Here is a 24,917-nt window from a genome sequence, read left to right on the forward strand (position 1 = left end):
AAATCCATCATGATGAGAAAAACATCAAATGAATTCCAGTACCATACAAAATAAATGACCAGTACTGCTCAAAACTATCAAGGTTATCAAAAACAAGTAAAATCTGAGAAACTGTTACAGCCAAGAGGAGCCTTAAGAACACATATCAACTAAATGTAACACGGTGTCCTGGGACAGAAAAAGGACATTAGGTAAAATGTACCAACATTGGTTCAGTAACTGTGGCAAATATATCATACGAATGTAAAATGTTAACAGGAGAAAATGAATGCTGCGTCTATGGGAACTCTCTGTACTCAATCTTCTCAATTTTTCTGTAAGTCTAAAGCTATTCTAAAACAAATAGCAAGGTGAGAGACTCAAACCTAAACATATCAATTACCACAGTAAACATTTATGTTCTAAACATTTAAATTAAAGGTAGAGACCATAGGATCTGACTTATGATCCAAATACTGGTTCTCTGATATGAATATAATCGACAAACCTCTACCCAGATTGACTAGGGGGAGGAGGGGAGAAAAGACATAAATTACCAATAACAGGAATGAGTGATGTGACATGACTACAGATTCTACAGATATTAGAAGTATAAACAGAGTATTATGAGCAATTCTATGCAATAACTGAAAATTTAGATGAAATGGACAAAGTACATAAGTAACCAAAGCTTTCTCAAGAAGAAATAAACCTGAGTAGCCCTATATAAAAAAACAAACTGTAGCTGACAACTTTCCCACAATCAATACTCTAGGCTCAGATGGCTTCATTCTTCATTTAAGGAAGAAATAAACTCTTCCCAAAAATTTAATAGGAGGGAAAACATCAAAAATACAGCTACAGAGCAATATTCCTCATGAACACAAGTGTACAAATTCTAAGCAAAATTATGGCCAGTCTAATCCAAATATATATCAGAAGTGTATTACATCCTGACCCAGTGAGGCTTACCCCAGGAATTTAAGGTTGGTTAAACATTAAAAAAAAAAAAAAAAAAAAAAAAAATCAATGTAATTCATCTTAACACACTAAAAAAGAAAAAAAATATTTGGTCATTGCCATAGATGAAGAAAAAAGTATCACAAACTCCTCTTCAACCATTTCTCTTTAAAACTCTCAGCAAATCCTAACAGAAGGGTACCTGTCAACCGATAAAGGTCATATACGCAGAACTACAACTAACATTATACATAATGGTGAAAGACAATGTTTTCCCCCCTAAGATCAGTCAGATATTTGCTCTCACCACATCTGTTCACCTTTGTAAGGAAGGATCTAATCAGCGCAACCAGGCAAGATAAAGGAATAAAAGGCACCAAATTGGATAGGAAATAAAACTGAATTTATTCATAGATAACACGATAGCCTATATAGAACATGCAACAGAATCTACAAAATAGTTTCTAAATACTATCTAATAGTTTCTAAAACTATTTTCATTTAATAAGTGAGCTTAACAAGTTTTCAGGGTATGATATCAATTTATAAAAATTAATTATATTTCTATCTACTAGTAACAAACAGTTGCAGATTGAATTTTTAAAAATGACTTACAATAGCACCAAAAAATATGAGATACTTAAGGATAAATTGGACAAAAGATGTGAAAAGCCAGTAGGCTGAAAACTGAAAAATACAGTCAAGAGAGATTAAAGAAGATCTGAACAAGTGGAGACATACACCATGTCACAAACATCTAGCCAAGATGTCAATCTTCTCCAGCTGATCTACAGAGTCAATGAAATCCCAATAAAAATCTCAGCATTCTACAGAAATTGACTGGCTCATTCTAATTTGCATGGAAATGAAAAGGACCTAGAATAGCCAAAATAACTCTGAAAAAGAAAAAATCTGGAAGACTAATACTACCTGTTTTTAAGAATTATTTACAGTAAGCAAAACAGCGTGGTTTTGTTGTCCCAAGAGATGGATGGAGAAGAGACAGTCCAGAGACAAACCGACATACTCAGGGACAAATGATTCTGACAGAGGCACAAAGGCAGTGCAGTGGGGAAAGGAGAGTCTTTCTGACGAATGGTACTGGAACAGTGGCATATCTACATGTGAGAAAAAAACAAAAAAGAACTTTGCTTCACACCTCAGACCACATACAAAAATTAACTTAAAATGGGCCACAGACCTAAAAAATGTAAAATTTAAAACCATACAACTTATAGTAGAAAAGCTTTGCAACCTTGGATTAAATAAGGATTTCGCAGGAAAAACACCAAAAGCAAGATCCATAATTGGACGATATAAAAGATTTTAAACTTTTGCTTTTCAAAAGATATTGTTAGGAGAACAAAAAGACAAGCCACAGACTGGAAGGATGTATTTGCAAGTTATATATCTGGTAAAGACTTGTGTCCAAAGAACTCTCAACTCAATAATAAATCAACCCAGTAAAAACATGGGCAAAAGACTTGGACAGACCCTTCACCAAAGAAAACATACACAGATGAAAAGATGTTTTGCACCGTTAGTCATTAGGAAAATACAAAGTAAAACCACAATAAGATTCCACTGCCTACCTTTTAGAATGGCTAACATTAAAAGATTGACCGTATCAAGTGCCGGTGAGGACGTGGAGCTGCTGGAGCTCTGATCCACTGCAGGTGGGAGTGCAAAGGGTGAAGATAAACCTATGCCTAATAGATGATGCATCTACTCCACTCCTATGTATTTACCCAAGAGAAATGAAAACATATGTACATACAAACCCTTGTTTATAAATGTCCATAGCAGCCTTATTTGTAAGAGCCTCAAACTGGAAACAATCCAAATATTCATCAGCAGGTGAACAGAAAAACAAACAGTGGTATATGATGAACTGGAATACTATTTGGCAATAAAAAGGAAAGGCCCATAAATGTTATTACATGAATGAATCTCAAAATTAGTAAGTAAAAAAAGCCTAAAAAAAAGCACATACTACAAAACTCCGTTTACATAAAATTCTAGAAAACCCCAAACTAATCTACAGTGACAGGAAGCAGATGAGCAGTTGGCAGGGACAGGGAGCGGGCAGGAGGAAGGGCACAGGTAGCTTCGTTATCTTGACTGGGTCACGGTTTTTCATGTGTACACACACCTCATCAAATTCAGTAGAGAAATCAGTGAGGAAGGGAAGAGTCAGCAAGTCAATTCTAGAATGCACTGAATACTGTACTTTAAACTACGGAAAATAAAACTTATAGAAAGGTTAGGGTATTCCAAACATGTGATGTTTATGGTACATCAATTATGCTTCATTAATGCTCTATACCCCAAGGTTGGTAGATGTGAAATAGCCATCCAGAAGCTGGGCTGCACGGGGCCACGCAGCCCCTCTAGTCCGAGACCGTGAATGGAAAATGAGACCATTCCACACTGCTATAATCCTTTTCTTCACCCACATCTGTCTATCTGCTCAGGAACAGACACAGAGTAGGTAGAGAATTATATTTAAACAAGATGGAGGCATTTGCTAAGCAACTGTGAAGAAGTTAGATGCAAGGAAGTAACTGAAATGATGGTCTGTGTAATCCAGGCAGAGTGAGGAGGGAAGCGAGGGTCCAGGCAGGCATGTGACCACAAAGGTCAGTCAGTGCCAACCGAAGCAGAAACCGTGTGGATGAGGTCTTCGTGGGGCCCCTTCAAGGGGAAAATAAACAAATATTTAATGCCAAACACTTACACGGTGCTTATTACATACCTCTCGTACATAACATCACAGCTGGTGGTGAGAAAGGGAGGACAGGCTTTCTCAGTCATGTAACCTTCTCTAACCCAAGCATGTCTCTAGACAGTCACACAGGGTCCTGAACATGCTGCACAGGCAGCTGCTCTGCTCAACTGCTGGCAGCCAGTTTCAGGGAGTTATTTCTTTCCACTCAAGCTTTCCCATCCAACTGGCAATAATGAGAGTGTAGTCTACCCCTAAGGTCTGTTGGGGTTTTAAAAACTGTTTGGTTCTTTTAGATCAAGGCAGAAACAAAATCGGAGGTGAGCAATTGGTGTCCCATTACCTACAGCCATTTCTATGCTGGTCCACACCCTGGACCCCAAAAGAGAACTGCTCTCTTCCTCTTTTCCTTCTTCTGAAAAGCTTTAAATATCCCTTTTATAGAAAGCCAACTCCTTTTGGGTTTGACTCTCAATTTCAACATTAACGTTCCCTCTCTGTACTTTTATCGACGTTTTGCCCTACAGTCAGTTTTCCGCTTCTCCTATTTAAATCTGATTTGCCGTTCAGGAACTATTCAGGTCTTACATTCCCTGTGAGGCCTCTGGACCAGAACCTCTCACCTCTGCATCAACAGAAGAGTCAGTTTAAAGGAGAAGCAAAGGAAGCAGTGAAAGGCACATTGTTTAGGGAAAGATTTAACAAGCTGAATTTTTAAAAGCACACAAACCTCTGAACAGGGCAAGGGTGGCCATTGTCGGTACATGTGTGCACAGAGATATTGGACTAGAAATGGCCTGGGGCTCTGACAGCGTGTTGAGACCACCTAGTGTGCACCCCAGCTCACTCCAGCCCCTCTGGCTCTGGCCCGCTCTCCACTAGGGTGGAGGAACCACTGCGGGGTCGGGGGGGTCTGCACACATTTAGAGGGAATGGAACCAGCTCAAACCCAACCCTCAAGGCTTCTGTTCCAGCACCATGGGCCCCCCAACCCCCCCCAGCCATGATAGTTACCTGTTTTATCTAATTTCATAGAGACAGAGAAAGTTAAACAAAATGAGAAGACAGAGGAATATGTTTCAAATGAAAGAAAAGGAAAAAACCCTGTAAAAATCCCTAATGAAACAGATAACTTATCAGATAAAAAATTCAAAGCATTAGTAATAAGAATGCTAACTGAACTAGGGAAAGGAACAGATGAACACAGTGAGAATTTTAACGAGAAACTAGGAAATATAAAAAAGAACCAGTCGGAACTGAAGAATACAATACCTGAAATGAGAAAGACAGTACAGGGAATGAAAGCAGACTAGGCGACACAGAAGAACACATAAGTGATCTAGAAGATAGAATAATGGAAATCACCCAATAAGAACAGCAAAGAGAAAAATTTTTTAAAATGAGGATAGTTTGGGACTTCCTTGGTGGCACAGTGGTTAAGAATCCACCTGCCAATGCTGGGGACACGGGTTCGAGCCCTGGTCCAGGAAGATCCCACATGCTGTGGAGCAACTAAGCCTGTGCACCACAACTACTGAAGCCCGCGTGCCTAGAGCTTGTGCTCTGCAACAAGAGAAGCCACCACAATGAGAAGCCCGAGCACCACAACAACGAGTAGCCCCCGCTCGCCGCAGCTAGAGAAAGCCCGCGTGCACCAACAAAGACCCAACACAGCCAAAAAAATAAATAAGTAAAATGAAATGAGGATAGTTTAAGGGACCTCTGGGACAACATCAAGCATACTAACAATCACATTATAGGGGTTCCAGAAGGAGGAGAGAGAGAGAAGGGGGTAGAAAATGTATCTGATGAAATTATGGCTGGAAACTTCCCAAAGCTGAAGAAGTAAACAGATATCCAGGTACAGGAAGCACAGAGGGTCCCAAACAAGATGAATCCAGGGACCCACACCACAACATATTATAATTAAAATGGTAAAGGTTACAGAGAGAATTTTAAAGACAACAAGAGAAAAACAAAGAGTCACATACAAGAGAACCCCCATAAGGCTATCAGCTGATTTTCCTGCTTAAACTCTGCAGGCCAGAAGGGAGTGACATGATATACTTAAAGTGCTGAAAGGGAAAAACCTGCAACCTAGGATACTCTATATAGCAAGATTATCCTCCTTCGGAATTGAAGAAGAGATTAAAGAACGTCTCAGACAAGCAAAAAACTAAAATAATTCAATACTTAAACCTACACTAAAAGAAATGTTGAAGGGTCTTCTCGAAGTGGAAAAGAACTAAGAATCTATTGGAAAGGGAAAATTCCACTAGGAAAGGCAGACATATAGCAAGGAATGAAGATTACTTAAGTAAGTCAGTATGTAGATAAGGATACAAACTGTAAAAGCAACTATAACTACAATACACAGTTAAGGGAGAAACAAGAATATACAAAATGACATCAAAAACAAAATGTGGGGGAGGGGAGTAAAAAAAGAAGGATCTTTTAGAATGTGTTTGAACTTAAATGACTATCAGTCTAAAACAAGTAGATATAGTTATAGGTTAACATCTACAAGGAACCCCATGGTAACCACAAATCAAAAACCTACAATAGATACACAAAAGCTACAGAGAAAAGAACACAAGCATGACACTAAAGAAATCATCAAACCACAAGGGAAGAAACAAAAAAGAAATGAACAAAGAATTAAAAATGTAACATAAAGAAGCCCATACTCTATATGAAAATGAATTCATAAAACAGCGTTACCCGTCTCGCTATTTTCAGGCGGTGATTCATACTCTGAGTGGTCCAGACCCAAAGTGCTCATGGCTGTCTGGTCTGACTCCTGTAAATCTGACAGTGCAGCATTCTCATGACTTTTGTCACCATCACCATTGGTGTCCAATCCTGTAATTAAGAATTTCACCCCAAAAGGCAGGGTTAGAAGAACAGCCTTCTCTTAAAACAAAACAAAACAAAAGACTTATACCTGCAGTTACCTGACCTTTTTAACTTGACTGTGAGAAACCTCATTGCTCTTAAATACTGTCACTAACCATGACACAGATCTTAACAAACACTTTCCCAAAGATGAACTACAAGGAAACAAAGCCAAAGCCAAGAGGAAAGATGCCCCTCGCCCCCACCCACTCACCCTCCTGGCCGCGGCCGGGCGTCGCCTCCCAGGCTCCGCTCACACTGCCATCCGCTGCACTACTTGCTTCCAAGTGTAACACAGGAGTCCCCCATACTTTTGCATTAGGGTTTAGCTCTGAAACCTTGGCCGTTGGTACCTAAGAAAAAATGTGATATATTCATTTGTATCCAAATTTCAATCAAATGCAATTTTACTTACTAATTCAGAGTTAAAACACATCCATCTTAGAGAATTTATGGGAAAAAGGCTGAACCTATTTACACGTACGTTTAGGATGAAATCAAGTGAAAAAGTAATAAAAGTTGATGTACTCAGAACTCAACTCACCAATAGATTTTAAGTTCTTACTAAGTAGAAGGCTCTCTAGAAACAGGAATGAAAGAGTCCCTGCCTTCATGGAGATATCTGATCAACTGTGTAACTGATAAATAACTGGTGATCCAATTATCATTTCTGTTCCAGATTCCCAACACAATTCACAGATTTAGAAATCTGAATATCAATGGATAAAATGTTAAAATAAAGCTCGAACACTCACAGAAGTAAAGGCTGCAGAAAATGAAAGTCTGTCGGAGAGGTGCCTGGTGCGGCCACTCTTTGTGCTCATTTCCAGTTACTCGGCCTCCTCGCTGTTCTGGACACACCGGGCCCTTCTGCTTGCCCGGCTCCATTTGACCAGAACACTCCCAGACGTCCGCACGGCTGGCTCACGCCTTCACACCCCTTGGGGATTGCTGAGGTCTTCCCTGGCACACCCTACTAAACCCACAACCACCCTGGATTTTTCCTCTCCTGCTTACAAACCTTGAGTGGCTCCCAAAATCTAAAAGAAAGTTGATGTCCCGGGGACAGCTGCCCCCCAAACTAACTCCAGTTCTACTGCCATGATTCCTGAGCAAAACCTAGCCAAACGATCTGCCTTTTCCCAGACACCATAAGCCTTAACACCTCTGTGCAGGGGCCAGAGCTTCCAAAGGGAGGGAGACAAGGTTCCAGGTCCCAGAAGCCCCCAGGTAGTGCCAGACAGGAGCTCCAAACTGGGAGCAGCCTCACTGCATGACCCCAGAGATGCCGTCTCCAAGGTCAGGGGCACCATGATGAGCCAAGAAGGAAAGAACATGTGGGTTAACAATCCTAAAAAATAAATTCACCCTAGCTGGGGCGATTAAAGTTTGTAGTGAAAGTTTTTCTGAAATTGAGCATAGAGACTGATGTGGATTAAAACTACAGAATATATTCTGTTCATACCTAGGAGGCATGGGCAATAAACTTCATGCCCACAAAACCAGGGACCTAAGTGAGGGCCTATCTGGAGTCCTTTTAAGTAAAGTACTGGATAGGGCAAAGAATAGGGTCCCCCTTCTCCTTCAAGAATATCATTCTCAAGAAGCACTTACTCTTCAAGCTCCCTTCTTAAATGACATCTAAACTTCCAGCTCATTTCTGGTCTCTGCTTCTGCACATCCATTCATCTCTCCAACAAATTCTGAAATTCTCACTAAGTGCCCGGTACAGCACGAGGCGATCAGAGTATCATGGGGAACAGGCAGAAACAACTGCTGCCTTGAGCACAGCAACGCAGAAGATGCTCCGCACCTCACAGACACCACTGCCCTTCTCAGCAGTTACACTTTTTCAATCTGTTCTCTCTTTTTTTTAACTCAAATCTTTATTTTCTTTCCTATTCTAATACTAGCGTAAATCACCTTTTCTGGTTAGACCCAGTCTCGTTCTACCACACAACACACATCAAGTTTCCCACCCACGGAACATACTCCCCTGACCTCATGGACATGCTATACATTCTCTAAATTCCCAACACCAACCCACACTGGTCTTTTCCATTTTTAGCACCATCTTCAGTTGGCTACACTGCATCACCGACACACATTTTTTAGCTCACTAACACACACACACACACACACACACACACACACACGGTCCTAGGAGCACCCTGCCTGCAAGCAGCATCCCAGGGCCGCGTGCTCCTCCCCCTCTGCTCGCACCGCAAGGACATGTCCTGTCCTCTCTGCGGCCCGAGGGTTCCCGGACGTCCACCCTGGGCACACTTCACGGCTGACACCTGGCAGTCCTGAGCTCAGCATGGAGCTGCCTGAGAAACATGCAGAAGGAATGAATGTTTAATAACGTAATAACAGAAAATTCTACTTTCCACTATTTGACAACTTGTGCAGGTTTTATGCCACAGCTGAATGGAACCATATCTGTACACAATTTACTACTTCTAAAGCAGTAAATCAAGTATTAGGGATTTACCAGTTTTGAGCAGTTAACAAGTATTCAAGAGGTACTCTGAGGTGTGACATGGGATGCAAGAACAGAGACATGATTAAGGGGGAACAACATGACAGCTAGCACGAGGGCCTGCTGGGTGACAGGCGCACACCACGCACATACCTGCGTTTAATCCTAACACCCTAGGAGGCAGTGGTCATCACACCCCATTCCACAAGGAAGAAAACCAAGGCAGAGAAAGGTTAAGTAACTTGCCAACAAAAATTATGGTAATTAGAAAACTGTATTCTAATATCAGGAAAAACAAAACATTTATCAAGAGTTCATTAACTTCATGTAACTCACATGAGAAACAACTTGTACTAAAAATATTTCTTTAAAAATGTAGCTACTCTCTTGCAGTCACAGGGACCTCCAACTGATTATCAACAACTCAAGTTTCATCTGCACAGCTTCCTAAGTCTTATTTTTCCACTGAAAAATCATGGCTAAGCAATGGTTATTAGAACCAGCGGTGAGCTGACCTTAAAGGCTACATGCTGAAGCCATCCTATACAAATGACCAATGTTACTCTTTGAAGAGTACAGTATCCCCAAATTCTTGACACTCCAAAGAAACTTTCTAAGCCTCTAAATGCTACGCTCCATTAACAAAAATAAATAACCTACCAACTCAGAAACTTACATTTTCTGGCCAGGAAACAGAATGGTCCCACTGACAAGTAACTGAGTAGGAACTAGAGTAACTAACACCAGAGGAAGGGAAAGGCACATGGAGAACATAAAATAGGTGAGATAATGGAGGAAAAGAAGCACTCGTTTTCTATTTTAAGTTAGCATGGACTACTCCTGGATTTGCCACTAAGTTTAGTAAGGTTTTACAGTCATGACATCTGTAACTCTGGCTTTTTATTTGTAAAATGGAATAACAGTGGCTACTTAAGACTAGTTTAAAAAGATGTCTGTACAAGCACTTTGAGAACTGGAGTTCTGAACAAAGAGCACTCTCATTAAATGTAGTCTGTCAAATTAGAATACTGTTGGGCACATCTCACAATTGAAAAGCTAATTCAGAACAGTGCACACGTACCTCACCCACGTGTGTAAGAGCAAGACCCATGGGCACTCTACTTGAGGTACAGGCACGGACTCTCGCAGCCAGGTGTCAACCACATCCACTGATGGAAATGATTAGGTAGTGTTTTGCCTCCATAACTACTTAAGGAACAAAACTGATTAACTTGAATGGAACTGTTTCTGGTAAAAATCCCAAATGTGGGCATGGAAAGGAAAGAAAGGAGGTTAATGGATAAATTATAGGATTTAATTTCTACTTGTTTATTTCCATATAATAGGCATAACACTGGAGCCACATCTATCTCCTTACTATTACCATTTTTCTTGCCTAATGCAATAATCACTAAAAATAAACTACTGACTGAATGAGATTTTGCTATTACAAGTATGCAGGTCCAAAGGACAGCTTTAAGAGCAAGACTAACTTCCTGTTTGTTGAATGTTTCACTTATTACAGAAATTCTAGGAAGATGCTCAAACTAGCTGCCCGTTGCAGGATCATTTGTGAAGGTTCTCCCAAACCAGTGGGGCCTGAGCACTGAGGTCCAAAAAGCTCTGCAGGTGCTTCTGACTAAAAGAAGACAGAACCAAGATTTTGGAGCCAGTTAAAAGCATCAAGTTCTACCTCCCTTAGATGGTTACCATACAAAAACAGTGGAAAGCACAGATTTTAATGCCTCTACATTCTGCAAGTGTAAACTTCTTAGAAGTGACTTTAAACACCCAATGGGCCAAAAGTTTGTTCCGCTCCAACGAGGGGCTGGTGGTGAGGACAGGATGGATGAAGACTGAGGGGAGCAGCCTCTGGGGGCACATGCATCTGATGACCAGCATGCAGGGGTTAGTGCTAACGAGAGTTGACACGTAGATTCTGGCTTAAATATACTAACCAGTGAACCAAATTCACGTTCTTCACTTTGGAAATGGTTAAATTGATGTTATACTAACTTATAGCTTTACAATAACATTCAAACGACTGCCAATTATTTAGAATAAATCTTTGTTAATCTGAGTTAAAAGCAATCAAAATGAAAGATTAACACATCACTGCACAATAATAAGAACTGGTACAGCATACTTACTAACTGTCCACCTCTCTCTTGCCATCCCCAAATAACACCATCTTCTGCCACTGGTAGCTGATAAGGGGGCTTTTCCATCCAAAACAAAGAGATCTCTAGGTCCTGTGGCTTATTGTGCAGGTCCTCACTAAATATCTGCTCTTTTAATGTGTCTTTCGCAGCTGTATTAGTCCACGGGCAGCCCACTTGATATCCACAACCGTCTGCCAGCCCTTCAGAAAACATCTGTCTTGCCAACTCTGCCATCGGGTAACAGGAAAGTTCATTCAAAAACTGGGAGTACAGTTCCTCTGGGAAGCTCTGCAAATCCCCCTTTGAGGGCTTTTCAGATATGAGTGGTAGAACAGTGTCCTTGCAACCTGGTACTGTTATTTCCTTGCTGTCACCTGGGATGACGGGAATCACCTGCGGACCATCGAGAGGAGCAGCTGAGTATCCGTCCACTTCGGCAGGGTCAACACCAGCCAAGCAGGAGCACCCCGCACGAGCGCCCCCTAACTCCATTCTTCCAAAGATCACCTTTGAACTTCCCACCAAACCCACTTCCCTATGTAACCCAGGTCCCTGCACAGTGGGCCTGGCACCCCTTTGTCTGAAACGGCGTGCATGTCTACTTGTCCCGCGCAGACCCACACAGCTGATGATGCCGGGACCACTGCCGCCTTCCTTCAGACAAAGCATCTCCTCCTCTTCTCCACCGAGCAGCTCTGGTTTTCCCACCCCCAATGCACGTCCACCGGAGGCATAAAAAACTTCTTCAGCTGACTCGGAGAAAACCTGCTGCAGTTGCGGGCTCCCACCATTGTCCACAGAGTTCATCTGCACTACTTCTGACTCCCGCGCACCTGGACTCGAACTCTGGTTTAAAGCTGGCACAAGGCTAAGATCTTCATATCTATCGTCATTCACTCTACAAGTTTCATCATTTTTTTCTACTTCATTTGTTTCAAAGTCAGGGTTTTTTGCTACACTAGAACTAACACAAGCCAGCACATCCTGACTGTGCACCACCTTGCATTTTTGTGCATTTGTTTCCCAGTCAAAGGCTGTTTTAGGGTCTGACTGGACACTTCCTATGTCAATTTTACTGGTTTCTCTGTGATTGGCTCTCAATGATTCTTGTTCAGCACTTTCTAGTCTGTGAGGGTGACTCCCTGAGCTCTTCACACACGTTTCATCCTCTGTTTCACATTCCTCTTCAGCGCAGGTGGAAATACATGCAGAGGAAATGAAGTAACTCTTGAGCCACCTGGAGCCACAGAGAGACTCGCCGTTTCGGGGCACTTCCTGTGAGTTTCGGAACACTCCCTCCACGTCTGCTGCCTGCACTGCACACGTTACATCACTGATCTGGGCCTTGCTGGCCCTAATGTCTGCACTCAGATGTACCTGACAGGCAGCTCTCCATTCAAAAGCCCTCGAAGCACAACCCTCATCTTCAAAAATGCTAATTTCATCCTCATGTTGATAAGATGAACTATTTTGAGACTGCAAAGACAATTCTGCTTTGTTTGCAAGCTGGCTGCTTCCCACTTCCAAGCTGTAGTCACCCTGGTGCTGCTCCTCAAGCATCACTGGCCCCAGGAGGAACTCAGGGCCTGGATCATCACATCTGTTAGGGGCTGATTCTTGGATTGCATGAATAGGAAGACACTCATTTCCAAAGCTCAGTGAAGTGATACATCTTTCTGAACTTAAATTGATTCTATCTAGACTTATGGAAAGGAGACTGTCTGATCTGCTAACGTCTAAACTGGAACAATCATTGTCTTTTAGTGGTTTTATAGAGTTATTTTCTCCTTCCTTTTCAGAGTTTAAACTCTGATGTACAGTAGCTGTTATAGCACCAGAATCACCGTTTCTTTCAACGTTTGAAGTGCCATTAATTAAATTAACATGTGAATCAGCCACCTGACCTCCCGGTCCTGAACTGCAGTGCTCTCTCCCTTCTGGAACAGTGCACACACACAGTAGCGAGTCAATGTCTGTGCTGATATTTAATGTGGGGAGTGTGCCAACATTACATAATACACTCCTTTCTGTGTAATCTTCAGGAAACCTGGTGGAAGTCTTTGCCTGCAGGTCACCGATGTTTACTTTACAGGGTGGGTCACCATCACTCAAAAGTTCAGAACTAGGTTCAGTTTTCTCGTTAAAAGCTTCCTTCCTTTCCCCTGGGAGTGGCCTGCCCTGCAGGGATGGCTCTGCCCGCGGTGCCTCTGACTCCCCTGGCCCTTGGGCAGCATTGTCTGGTGGCCAGGCCCCTCCGCAGACCCCCTTGGAGGTGACAGCTGGACGACTCTCTGGAGCCGCAGCTGTTCCATGCACATGAGCACACAGCTCATCTCCAACGTCCGGGCCGTCAGGGTCAATAACACAAATACTGTAAAACCCGCTCTCTCGTGAATTCCTACATCGTTTGTGGTCACCACAAATAGGATCTCCACCCTCCCTCTCCCCACGATTCAAACCTGCAGAGTTAGCAGCGCTGCCAATCTGAACAGTTACCGCTACCTCATTCTCTACTGCAGAGCTTTCCCAGGTGGTTGGGTGACAGCAGGGAGGGTGACTGCCAAGGCCCCGGTGGGAGGGCACCCGGGCACGTGAGCGGGGTCCCTCGCCCTCAGGGAGGCCCCCGCTCAGAGGGGCGCAGGCACCTTCACCACCCCACCCGACAGCAGAGACGTCGGGGTTCTTGTCAGCCTCACCCACACTTTCAGACCCAGTTAAGAACCCAGATGTGGGAGAGGAGACCGAGTTAAGTGGCTGCCCTGGCATTGTACCCTGTCTGTGCACCGGCCTCACAAAAACCCCGGCCCACACACCGGCCCTGCGTCCCACTCCATGAAGTTCCTCACCTCCAAAGGTACCGAATAATGAAGATAAAGTTTTACTTATCTTGTTCTCTGGTTCCTTCTCCTCCACAGATTTTTCTAACAGGCCAGTTTTTTCACTGTCATTATCACTACTTAATTCTTTGCTGAAGCAACAACCCATGTTCGAAAGTTCAAAAGCTCACATAAAAATGCTTGTCGCTTTCTGAGCCTCCGCAAGTGCATCTCCCACTAACTTTCTATAGTTTCTGATGAGAAGCCGACACCCAGATCCCAAAAATAACCCTCGCACAGCAGTCACATGTCCCTGCCACTCAAGTCCAAAATCCTAATCACAACAGACCCTGTCCAACAGCCATTCTATTCCACACATTAAAACCCAAATGGCACACGGAATCCAAAGACTGAGAACACAGCAAAAAGATTTTCGTATTATTTTTCTTATTCTCATAAACTCAATAAAAAAATAACTAAAATTATTATCCCAGACAGAACAAGGAATTTCAGACTTTTGCTTTTTCTACAGTGTTTCAGCATTCTCTGAATTATATTTCATGGAATGGTGGCAACCAAAGGAGTTAACATGTATATTCCCCAAAGGGAAACAAGTGTAAAAATTTGTTTTTTAAAATTCTTAGGTACTTATAGTTGAATCTAATTTTCTGCCTTAAAGAAATAAAGTCTGTGAGTGTTTGGGAATGATCGTGCTAGGCAAGAAACTGGAATGGTGTCTGTTACAGATGCATGTTGAAATGTTTACGGCAAATGGCACGCTGTTAAATCACACCTGGCCTGAAAATAAATAAGTAAATACATACAGACATAACACTTTTTAAAACTGTGTGTGCAGAGGGGAGGAAAAAACAAAATAAAAGCAAAATGTGAGGGTGGGAACTGTTCAAGTCAGAATGGGCACACTGAGGTTCATTTTATTACTCTACTTCTACAGATGTCTGAAAGTTCTAGTTAAGAAAACAGAAAGAGCAAGAGAAAAAGAGAAAGAAAGAAAATCTGCACCTGCCAATCCAATACAGGAATCCCCTTGAAAGCTCCCAAACGAAGCCCTTCTTCGAGCAGTAGGAGCACCGCCACCCTGCACCCTGTGGTCCAGGACCGCTGACACATACAATGGGTCCGAACCTTCTTCAACATCTGTAAGCTTTGTTCTCAGTATAAGAGATTCTTTTTCTTATTATGATTCAGATATGCTACTCTGAAAACAAAATAATTCTGTTAACTCCTCTGCAAGGAGATTTTTCTACTTTAATCTACAAGTTATGGCTGGTGTACTACTAACATTTTACAAAACGCTGATATCTTTTATTTTTTAAAATAAATTTATTTATTTTATTTATTTATTTTTGGCTATGTTGGGGTCTTCGTTGCTGTGTGTGGGCTTTCTCTAGTTGCGCCGAGCGGGGGCCACTCTTCATTGCGGTGTGCAGGTTTCTCACTGTGGTGGCTTTTTTTTTATTGCGGAGCATGGGCTCTAGGTGCAGGGGCCTCAGCAGCTGTGGCTCATGGGCTCTTAAGAGCGCAAGCTCAGTAGTTGTGGCGCACGGGCTTAGTTGCTCCGTGGCACGTGGGATCCTCCTGGACCAGGGCTCGACCCGTGTCCCCTGCATTGGCAGGCAGATTCCCAACCACCGCGCCACCAGGGAAGTCCCAATGCTGATATCTTTGACGAAAAAAGTTTAGGAGTTCTACTTAAACATGAAGATAACAGGGACACTTCTAAATGTACATAAACTCAAGGACTGAAACCACAGCAGATGATGGTGATGATGATGATGATGATAATGGTAGCACTTATGTGCTATAAGAATCTAAGCACACAAATATTTTCATTTTGTCACACATTTATTTGAATTCACACTCCCAACAACCTGGGGTAGATGTATTAACCCCATTCTACCGATAAAGAGGTCTGTCTCTATCACTATAGAGTTAAATATCCCTACAAAAAATGGATTCTTCACCCAGGAAGACACAAACCCTTCATATCTGTGACATGGAGTTAAATGGAGCAGGAGTTACAGGGGCAAATTCATAAGCTTATCTGCCTAGGTATGTGCCGGTTAGCTTTTACCATGTGTATAAGCTTTGGCAAATTATTTAGTCTCTTTTTCTCAGTCTTCTCACTTGTAAAATGAGTTGTCGTGATGCTATTAAGTAAAATACTTAGAATCAAACCCCAACATCACTTCAAACTCCTCATAATCTGACCCCAGCCCACCTCTATAATTGCCTCTCATTCTAAGATGCCATCCCCCTCAGCTCCTCTATTTCATCTAAAAAAAACCCAACTGGGAACTCCCTGGTGGTCCAATGGTTAGGACTCGGTGCTTTCACTGCTGAGGGCCTGGGTTCAATCCCTGGTTGGGGAACTAAGATATGTTAGTTTGGCAAGCCTCGCAGCACAGCCAAAAAATAAAATAAAATATAAATAAATAAATTAAAAAACCCCAACTGAATAACCCTGGCATATCCTATCTTTGCTCAAACCGTTTATCAGGTCTCCTCCCCCCAATTTCCAGATCGCACCGTCCTTTATAAGGCCACCCCTCTCAATTTTGCAAAACGACTCTCTCCTATCCCCACACACTGCCCCATTCTTCAAGCCCCTGGGAAAGCATCCTAATAGCAAGTCAGTGTCTGCACCATCGACTCAAAGTGGGGGAATCTACAGGCTCTCTAAAAGAATTAAAGGATGCAGGGCTTCCCCGGTGGCGCAGTGGTTGAGAGTCCGCCTGCCGATGCAGGGGACGCAGGTTCGTGCCCCGGTCCGGGAAGATCCCACATGCCGTGGAGCGGCTGGGCCCGTGAGCCATGGCCGCTGAGCCTGCGCGTCCGGAGCCTGTGTTCCGCAACGGGAGAGGCCACAGCAGTGAGAGGCCCGCGTACCACCAAAAAAAAAAAAAAAAAAAAAAGATGCAAATACAAAATTTTAAAGATATGTCCATGTTTGCATGTAGGTTTAAGAGTGCAGTGGTGCTATGTGACAACACCTAAATTAACCTAATTTACTGAGAAAAGAACTGGATCTAAAACGTTATAAATTCATTCAAGCCCAGTGAAGGCCAGGTGACACCAAGGTGCACCAAAGAAACGAATCAACAAAAGCAGTAAGAAGTTATTCACTCGAAATTCTGCAGTTTAGGTTGTGGTAAACTCAAAGAAATTCTGGGTAAACTAGTACCACAAGTACTTGGTGAAACAGCTTTTAGTTTCAGCAAAACATCACCTGCCAGACGAAATGAATGTCATTAATTTGCATTTTATAGGTTTGAACAATCAAGTTTTATATTTGTATAAGAATTCTTATTACATGCAATAAGAATTTATCAGTAGTTCTATGTTATTAAAAAGACAATTTAAATCAATGACAACCTGGAAAAAGTTCTCACATAAAAGGTTATGAGAAAATGTGGGAAAGGGGAGTAAGAAAATACAGATCTTTTAGAATGTGTTTGAGCTTATATGACGACCAGTCTAAAGCAAGTAGATACAGTTATGCGTTAACATACTTGAAAACCAGGGTAACCACAAATCAGAAACATAAAACAGATTCACAAAAACCAAAAAGAAAGGAACTCGAGCATAATACAAAAGAAAACCAACAAACGACAAAAGGAAAAAGAAGAAATACAAAATTAACTGGAAAACAAGATTTAAAGTGGCAATAAATACATACTAATCAATGATTACTTTAAATGTCAATGGACTAAATGTTCCAATCAAAAGACAGAGTGGCAGGGCTTCCCTGGTGGCACAGTGGTTGAGAGTCTGCCTGCCGATGCAGGGGACGCGGGTTCGTGCCCCGGTCCGGGAAGATCCCACGTGCCGCGGAATGGCTGGGCCCGTGAGCCATGGCCGCTGAGCCTGCGCGTCTGGAGCCTGTGCTCTGCAACAGGAGAGGCCACAACAGTGAGAGGCCCGCGTACCACAAAAAAAATAAATAAAGACAGAGTGGCAGATTGAATAATAAAATAAGGACCTACAATATGCTGCCTACAGATCACTTTAGGGCAAAAGTCACATATGGACTGGAAGTGAGGAGACAGAAAAAGTCATTTCATGCAAATGGAAATGACAAGAAAGTGGGGGTAGCAATACTCATATCACACAAAATAGACTTTAAAACAAAAGCCATAAAGAAGGACAAAGCTGGACACTATATAATGATAAAACCATCAACAGAAGGAGTGGATATATGCACCCAACATAGGAGCACCTAAATACATAAAACAAATACAACAGACATAAAGGGAAAATTCGATGGGAATATAATAAAAGTAGACTTTGACACTCCACTGACATCAATGGATAGATCTTCTAGATAGAAGATAAATAAGGCAATGAAGATTCTGAATGACACATCAGAATAGTTAGATTTAGTTGATATTTCCAGGACACTGCATCCAAAAAAACCCCAGAATACACATTCTTTTTAAGTATGCATAGAACATTCTCTAGGGTACAAAACAAACCTCAACAAATTTAACAGTATAAAAATTACTTCAAGCATCTTTGCTGATCACAACGGCATGAAACTAGAAATTCACCACAGAAAGAGAAACAAGAAAAAAAACGATTACAGGGAGACTAAACAACATGCTACTAAGAAACCAATGGGTCAACAATGAAATCAAAGAGAAAATTTAAAACATACCTCGAGACAAATGACAATGAAAACACAACCGTACAAAATCTATGGGATGCAGAAAAAGCAGTTCTAAGAGGGAAGTTCATAGCGATACAGGACTTCCTCAAAAAAAAAACAAGAAAAATCTCAAATAAACAACCTAACCTACCACCTAAAGAATCAGAAAAAGAACAGGTGGAACCTAGTGCTGGCAGGAGGGAGGAAATAATAAAGATCAGAAAGGAAATAAATAGAGAGTAAGAAGAAAAAAAACAGAAAAAAAATCAATAAAACCAAGAGCTGGTTTGTTGGGGGTTTTTTTGTGGTACGTGGGCCCCTCACTGCTACGGCCTCTCCTGCTGTGGAGCACAGGCTCCGGACGTGCAGGCCCAGTGGCCACGGCCCCCGGGCCCAGCCGCTCCGCGGCATGTGGGATCCTCCTGGACCAGGGCACGAACCCGTGTCCCCTGCATCAGCAGGCTGACTCTCAACCACTGCGCCACCAGGGAAGCCCAGAGCTGGTTTTTTGATAGGTTAAACAAAAGCAACAAACCTCTGGCCAAGCTCACCAAGAAGAAAAGAGAAGGGATCCAAATAAACAAAATAAGAACTGAAAGAGGAGAAACAACAACCAACACCACAGATTTTTATGGTATTTTAACAAAATACCATAAAAAATACTATTAACAGTTATACGCCAACAAAATGGACAACTCAGAAGAAATGGACAAGTTTCTAGAAACATACAGCCCACCAAAACTGAATCAAGAAGAAACATAATTTGAACAGACCAATCACTAGATGTGAAACAGAATCTGTAATAAAAAAAAAATTCCCTGCAAACAAAAGTCCAGGACTGGATGGCTTCTCTGGAGAATTCTACCAAACGTACAAAGAAGAACTTATACCTAACTTCTCAAACTCTTCCAAAAGACTGAAAAGAAGGGAACACTCCCAAAGTCATTTTATGAAGCCACCATCACGCTGATAATAGAACCATACCAAAAAAAGAAAATTACAGGCCAACATCTTTCATAAATAAAGATGCAAAAATCCTCAACAAAATATTAGCAAACCAAATAAAACAGCACATAAAAAGGATTACACACCATGATCAAGTTGAATTCATTCCAAGGTCACATGGATGGTCCAACACATACAAATCAATCAATGTGATACACCACATCAACAAAAGACAAAAAACACATGATCATCTCAATAGGTACAGGAAAAGCATTTGATAAAATTCAACATCCACTCGGGATAAAAACTCTTCCCAAAGTGGGTACAGAAGGAACATATCTCAACATAATAAAAGTCACATGACAAACCCATAGCCAACATAACACTAAACAATGAAAAGCTGAAAGCGGGACTTCCCTTGTGGCACAGCGGTTAGGAATCCACCTGCCAATGCAGGGGACATGGGTTTGAGCCCTGGTCTGGGAAGATCCCACATGCTGCAGAGCAACTAAGCCTGTGCGCCACAACTACTGAGCCTGCACTCTACAGAGCCCACGAGGCACAACTACTGAGCCCATGTGCCTAGAGCCCATGCTCCACAACAAGAGAAGCCATGGCAATGAGAAGCCCGTGAACCGCAACGAAGAGTGACCCCAGCTCACAACTAGAGAAAGCCCACGTAGCAATGAAGACCCAGCACAGCCAAAAATAAATAATTTTTTTTAAAAAAGAAAGAAAAGCTGAAAGTCTTCCCATTAAATTCTCAAACAAGCCGAGGATGCCCACTATCACCACTTCTATTCAACATAGTATTGGAATTCCTCACCATAGCAATTAGACAAGAAAAATAAAAAGTATCCAGACCAGAAGGGAAGAGGTAAAGTTATCATTATATGCAGATGACATGATACTCTATATAGAAAACCCTAAAGACTCCACACAAAAACTATTAGAAGTGATCAATGAACTGAGCAAGGTAACAGGATACAAGATTAATATGCAGAAATCTGTTGCACTTCTTTACACTAACAATGAAATATCAGAAACAGAAAGTAAAAAAGCAATCTCGTTTAAAACTGCATACAAAAAATAAAGAAAAAAGAAAAAGAAAAAAACCTAGGAATAAACCTAAACAAGGAGGTGAAAGATTTATGCACTGAGACCTATAAAACACTGATAAAGGAAATCAAAAATGATTCGAGGAAATGGAAAGATATGCCATGCTCTTGGATTGGAAGAATTAATACAGTTAAAATGGCCATACTAACCAAAGCAATCTACAGATTTAATGTGATCCCTATTGGATTACTCATGACATTTTTCACAGAACTAGAACAAATAATCCTAAAATCTATGTGGAACTATGAATAACCCAGAATTGCCAAAGCAATTCTGGAAAGTACAGAGGAAAAAGGAACAAAGTACAAAGCTGTAGGCATAACCCTTCCAGACTTCACACAATACTACAAAGCTACAGTAATCAAAACAGCATACTATTGGCACAAAAACAGACGTACAGATCAATGTAACAGAACAGAGAACCCAGAAATAAACCCACACACCTATGGACAATTAATGTTCAACAAAGGAGTCAGAATATACAGTGGAGAAAAGACAGTCTCTTCAGCAAGTAGTGTTGGGAAAGCTGGACAGCCACACCTAAATTAATGAAGGTAGAACACTCCCTCACACCATACACACAAAAAAACTCAAAACGGCTTAAAGACTTAAATGTAAAACATGACAACATAAAACTCCCAGAAGAGAGCATAAGCAAAATATTCTCTGACATCAATCATAACAGTTTTCTTAGGTTGGTCTCCCAAGGCAAAAGAAATAAAAGCAAAAACAAACAAATGGGACCTAATCAAACTTAAAAGTTTTTGCACAGCAAAGGAAACCATAAACAAAACAAAAACACAACCTACAGACTGGGAGAAAATATTTGCAAATGATGCAACTGACAAGGGCTTAATTTCCAAAATACAGAAACAGCTCCTACACCTCAGTAACAAAAAAACAAACAGGCCAATCAAAAAATGGGCAGAAGATCTAAATAGACATTTCTCCAAAGAAGACATACAGATGGCCAACAGGAACATGCAAAACTACAATGAGGTATCACCTCACACCGGTCAAAATGGCCACCATCAAAAAGCCTACAAATAATAAATGCTGGAGAGGGGGTGGAAAAAAGGGAATGCTCCTACATTGTTGGTGGGAATGTAAATTGGAGCAACCACTGTGGAAAACAGTATGGAGGTTTCTCAAAAAACTAAAAATAGAGTTACCATATGATCCAGTAATCTCACTCCTGGGCATATAACTGGAAAAGATAAAAGCTCTAATTCGAAAAGACACACACACCCCAAGCGGCACTATTTACAACAGCCAAGATATGGAATCAACCTAAATATCTACTGACAGATGACTAATAAGAAGATGTGGTACATATATATATATATATATATATAATGGAATACTACCCAGCCACAAAAAAGAATGGAATAATGCCATGTGCAGCAACATGGATGGACCTAGAGATTACCATACGAAGTGAAGAGGTCAGAGAGAGACAAATATATCATTTATATGTGGGATCCAAAATATGATACAAATGAACTTATTTTACAAAACAGAAATAGACTCACAGACATAGAAAACAAACTTATGGTTACCAAAGGGGAAAGGTGGGGAGGGATAAATTGGGAGTATGCGATTAACAGATGCACATTGCCATATATCAAATAGATAAACAACAGGTTTTACTGTATAGCATAGGGAACTATATTCAATATCTCGTAATAAACTATAATGGAAAAGGATAGAAAGAAGAATATAGATATATACATACATATGTATAACTGAATCACTTTGCTATACATCTGAAACAAACACAATATTGTAAATCAACTGTACTTCAATAAAATAAATAAACATAAAAAATGAATTACGCAAGTGTAGGATTGAGAAAAGCAAAAAAAAAGGTTATGAGAGGTCAAGCAAACTGGTGAACTAGGAAGCTCCAGGCTCTCATTCCTTCACAGAAATATCATGAAAAAAACAGAAGTTTCTGAACACACTTGGTAGGAGCTCTGAAAAACAATCACAGTTTACAGCAACTAAGCAAAAAAACAATCACGAAAAGGCTGTGCTCGACATGGCAGGAACGTTTTGTGGTGTGGTGTGACCTTGGTCTGGGGTGGCAGCAGCCCAGGTCCCAGATCCCCTCCAGGAGCCAGAGGGAGCAGGGTAAACCTTACTTGCAAATTAGTGTGTCCATCTGTTCTGTCTTAGCTGGAGGCTACCTAAAGGACTGACTTGCCCCTCCTATCTCACATAACTCAGAACACAAATGGGAAAAGTGGGGAATTCCCTGACAGACCAGTGGTTAGGACTCAATGCTTTCACTGCTGGGGTCCAGCTTCGATCCCTGGTCAGGGAACTATGATCCTGCAAACTGCACAGTGCAGTCAAAAAAAAAAAAGGCGGGGGCAAAGTGTCAGGCACTGCTCATAAAAGCTATAAGGTGACTACAAACCCACACATGCCAGGGCAGAAGATGACACGCAGAGACATGCAAGAACCACCTAAAGCCCCTAGAAGAGGCTGGAGTGTAACTCCAGGAAATTAGGACACTCAAAAGCAGCCATGTATATGGGGAATTCAGAAAGCTACAACCAGGCAAGATGTGTGCTCAAAAACATCCTGAGAAGACCTTCAGCTTTCACTTCAGGCTGATCCCTAGTCTCCAAGGAAGTTGAGCTACTCAGTGAGGGACTGTCCCAGCACAAAGCCAGTCTACAAAGACTGGGAGAGGCAGCTCTACTCCCTCTCACTGGGGGGAGGGTTGGGGGGGGTGGGGCAGGAGGGGGCCACCAGGCAGGGCAGTGCTGGACTGACTGTCTGCTTCAACTCACGACATTCAAGGAATCTCTGTGAAAATATCAGTTGAACACAAGCAAAAGGAACAGAGACATCACTGAATACACATGACAAGGAATGGTCTTTACAAAAATAGTTTGGAAAAGTCTCAAAACCATGAGACTACTATAGCCTTCAACAACAGTGACAACAAACAGCAAACCCTGGGTAAGAAGCGAATCTGACGTCCAAAGTTAACACATTACAAATGTAATCAAATGCCCAGTTTTCAACAACAACAAAATCACAAGGCACACAAAGAAACAGGAAAACACAGCTCATTCAAAGGAACAAAATCAACTGTCCCTGAGAAAATCAGACGTGGAACTTACTAGATGAAGACTTTAAACAATCATCCTAACTATGCTCAAAGAGCTAAGGAAAAGACATGAACAAGGAAATAAGTTAATCAGGAAAACAAAATGTGAACGAAATGAGAATATCAACAAAGAGATAGGAACTGTAAAAAAGAACCAAACAAATATTTCAGAGCTGAGAAGTACAATAACTGAATTGAAAATTTCACTAGAGGGGCTCAATAGCAGACTTGGACAGGCAGAAGAAAGAATCAGCAAATTTGAAGACAGGACAATTAACATACACATTGTGGGAGTCCCAGGATGAGAAGAGAGGAAGGGTAAGAGAGAATATTTGAAGAAATAATGGCCAAAAATTTCCCAAATTTAATGAAATCCATGAATTTACAAATCTCCACAAACTTCAGGTAGGATAAACCCAGAGACCTATACCAAGACACATTACGATTAAACTGTCAAAAGACAAAGAAAGAAGCTTAAAAGCAGCAAGAGAAAAGTGACTCATCAAGTACAAGAGATCCTCAATAAGATTATCAACCAATTTATCATTAGAAACCTTGCAGGCTAGAAGGCAGCGAGATGAAGGAAAAGTGCTGAAAGAAAAAAACTGAGAATTCTTTATCCACCAAAACTGTCCTTCAAAAATGAAGGACAGGGGCTTCCCTGGTGGCACAGTGGTTGAGAGTCCGCCTGCTGATGCAGGGGACATGGGTTCGTGCCCCGGTCTGGGAGGATCCCACATGCCGCGGAGCGACTGGGCCCGTTAGCCGTGGCCGCTGAGCCTGTGCGTCCCGAGCCTGTGCTCCGCAATGGGAGAAGCCACAACAGTGAGAGGCCCGCGTACCGCAAAAAAAAAAAAAAAAAAAATGAAGAGCATTCACTTCATTTTGGACATTCCCTGGAATGTTAAAGGAGGGACATTCCCTGGTAAAGGACATTAGCAGATAAACAAAAGCCAAAGAATTTAAAAGGCAAATGCATAAAAACAAGCATAAATCTATGGTATTGGGCACATAAGATATAATTTGTGACACCAGAAATGG

General features: G+C 41.6%; 1 protein-coding gene across 8 annotated transcripts in view; it reads right to left on the reverse strand.

Moving 5' to 3' along the window:
• The window catches only part of LARP4B (La ribonucleoprotein 4B), a 92,080-nt gene that overhangs the window by 29,302 nt on the left and 37,861 nt on the right, over nt 1-24,917 (reverse strand). For 2 of the 8 annotated variants that reach the window (XR_014296309.1, XM_082647504.1), the window contains exons 1-3: nt 11,192-13,023; nt 6,774-6,912; nt 6,386-6,526 (exon numbers count right to left, since the gene is read on the reverse strand). Coding sequence is in view for 7 of the 8 variants with exons in the window: in XM_082647504.1 (XP_082503630.1) it covers nt 6,386-6,526; nt 6,774-6,912; nt 11,192-12,763 (1,852 nt within the window). In the remaining variant the exon portion in view is untranslated. Of the gene's footprint in view, nt 1-6,385; nt 6,527-6,773; nt 6,913-7,314; nt 7,436-11,191; nt 13,024-14,049; nt 14,188-24,917 lie in introns of those variants that run through there. The other 6 variants (XM_082647505.1, XM_082647506.1, XM_082647507.1 and 3 more) reach the window with 5 other exon arrangements.

Source organism: Grampus griseus, assembly GCF_964374135.1.
Source record: "Grampus griseus genome assembly, chromosome: 2".
Taxonomy (NCBI): domain Eukaryota; kingdom Metazoa; phylum Chordata; class Mammalia; order Artiodactyla; family Delphinidae; genus Grampus; species Grampus griseus.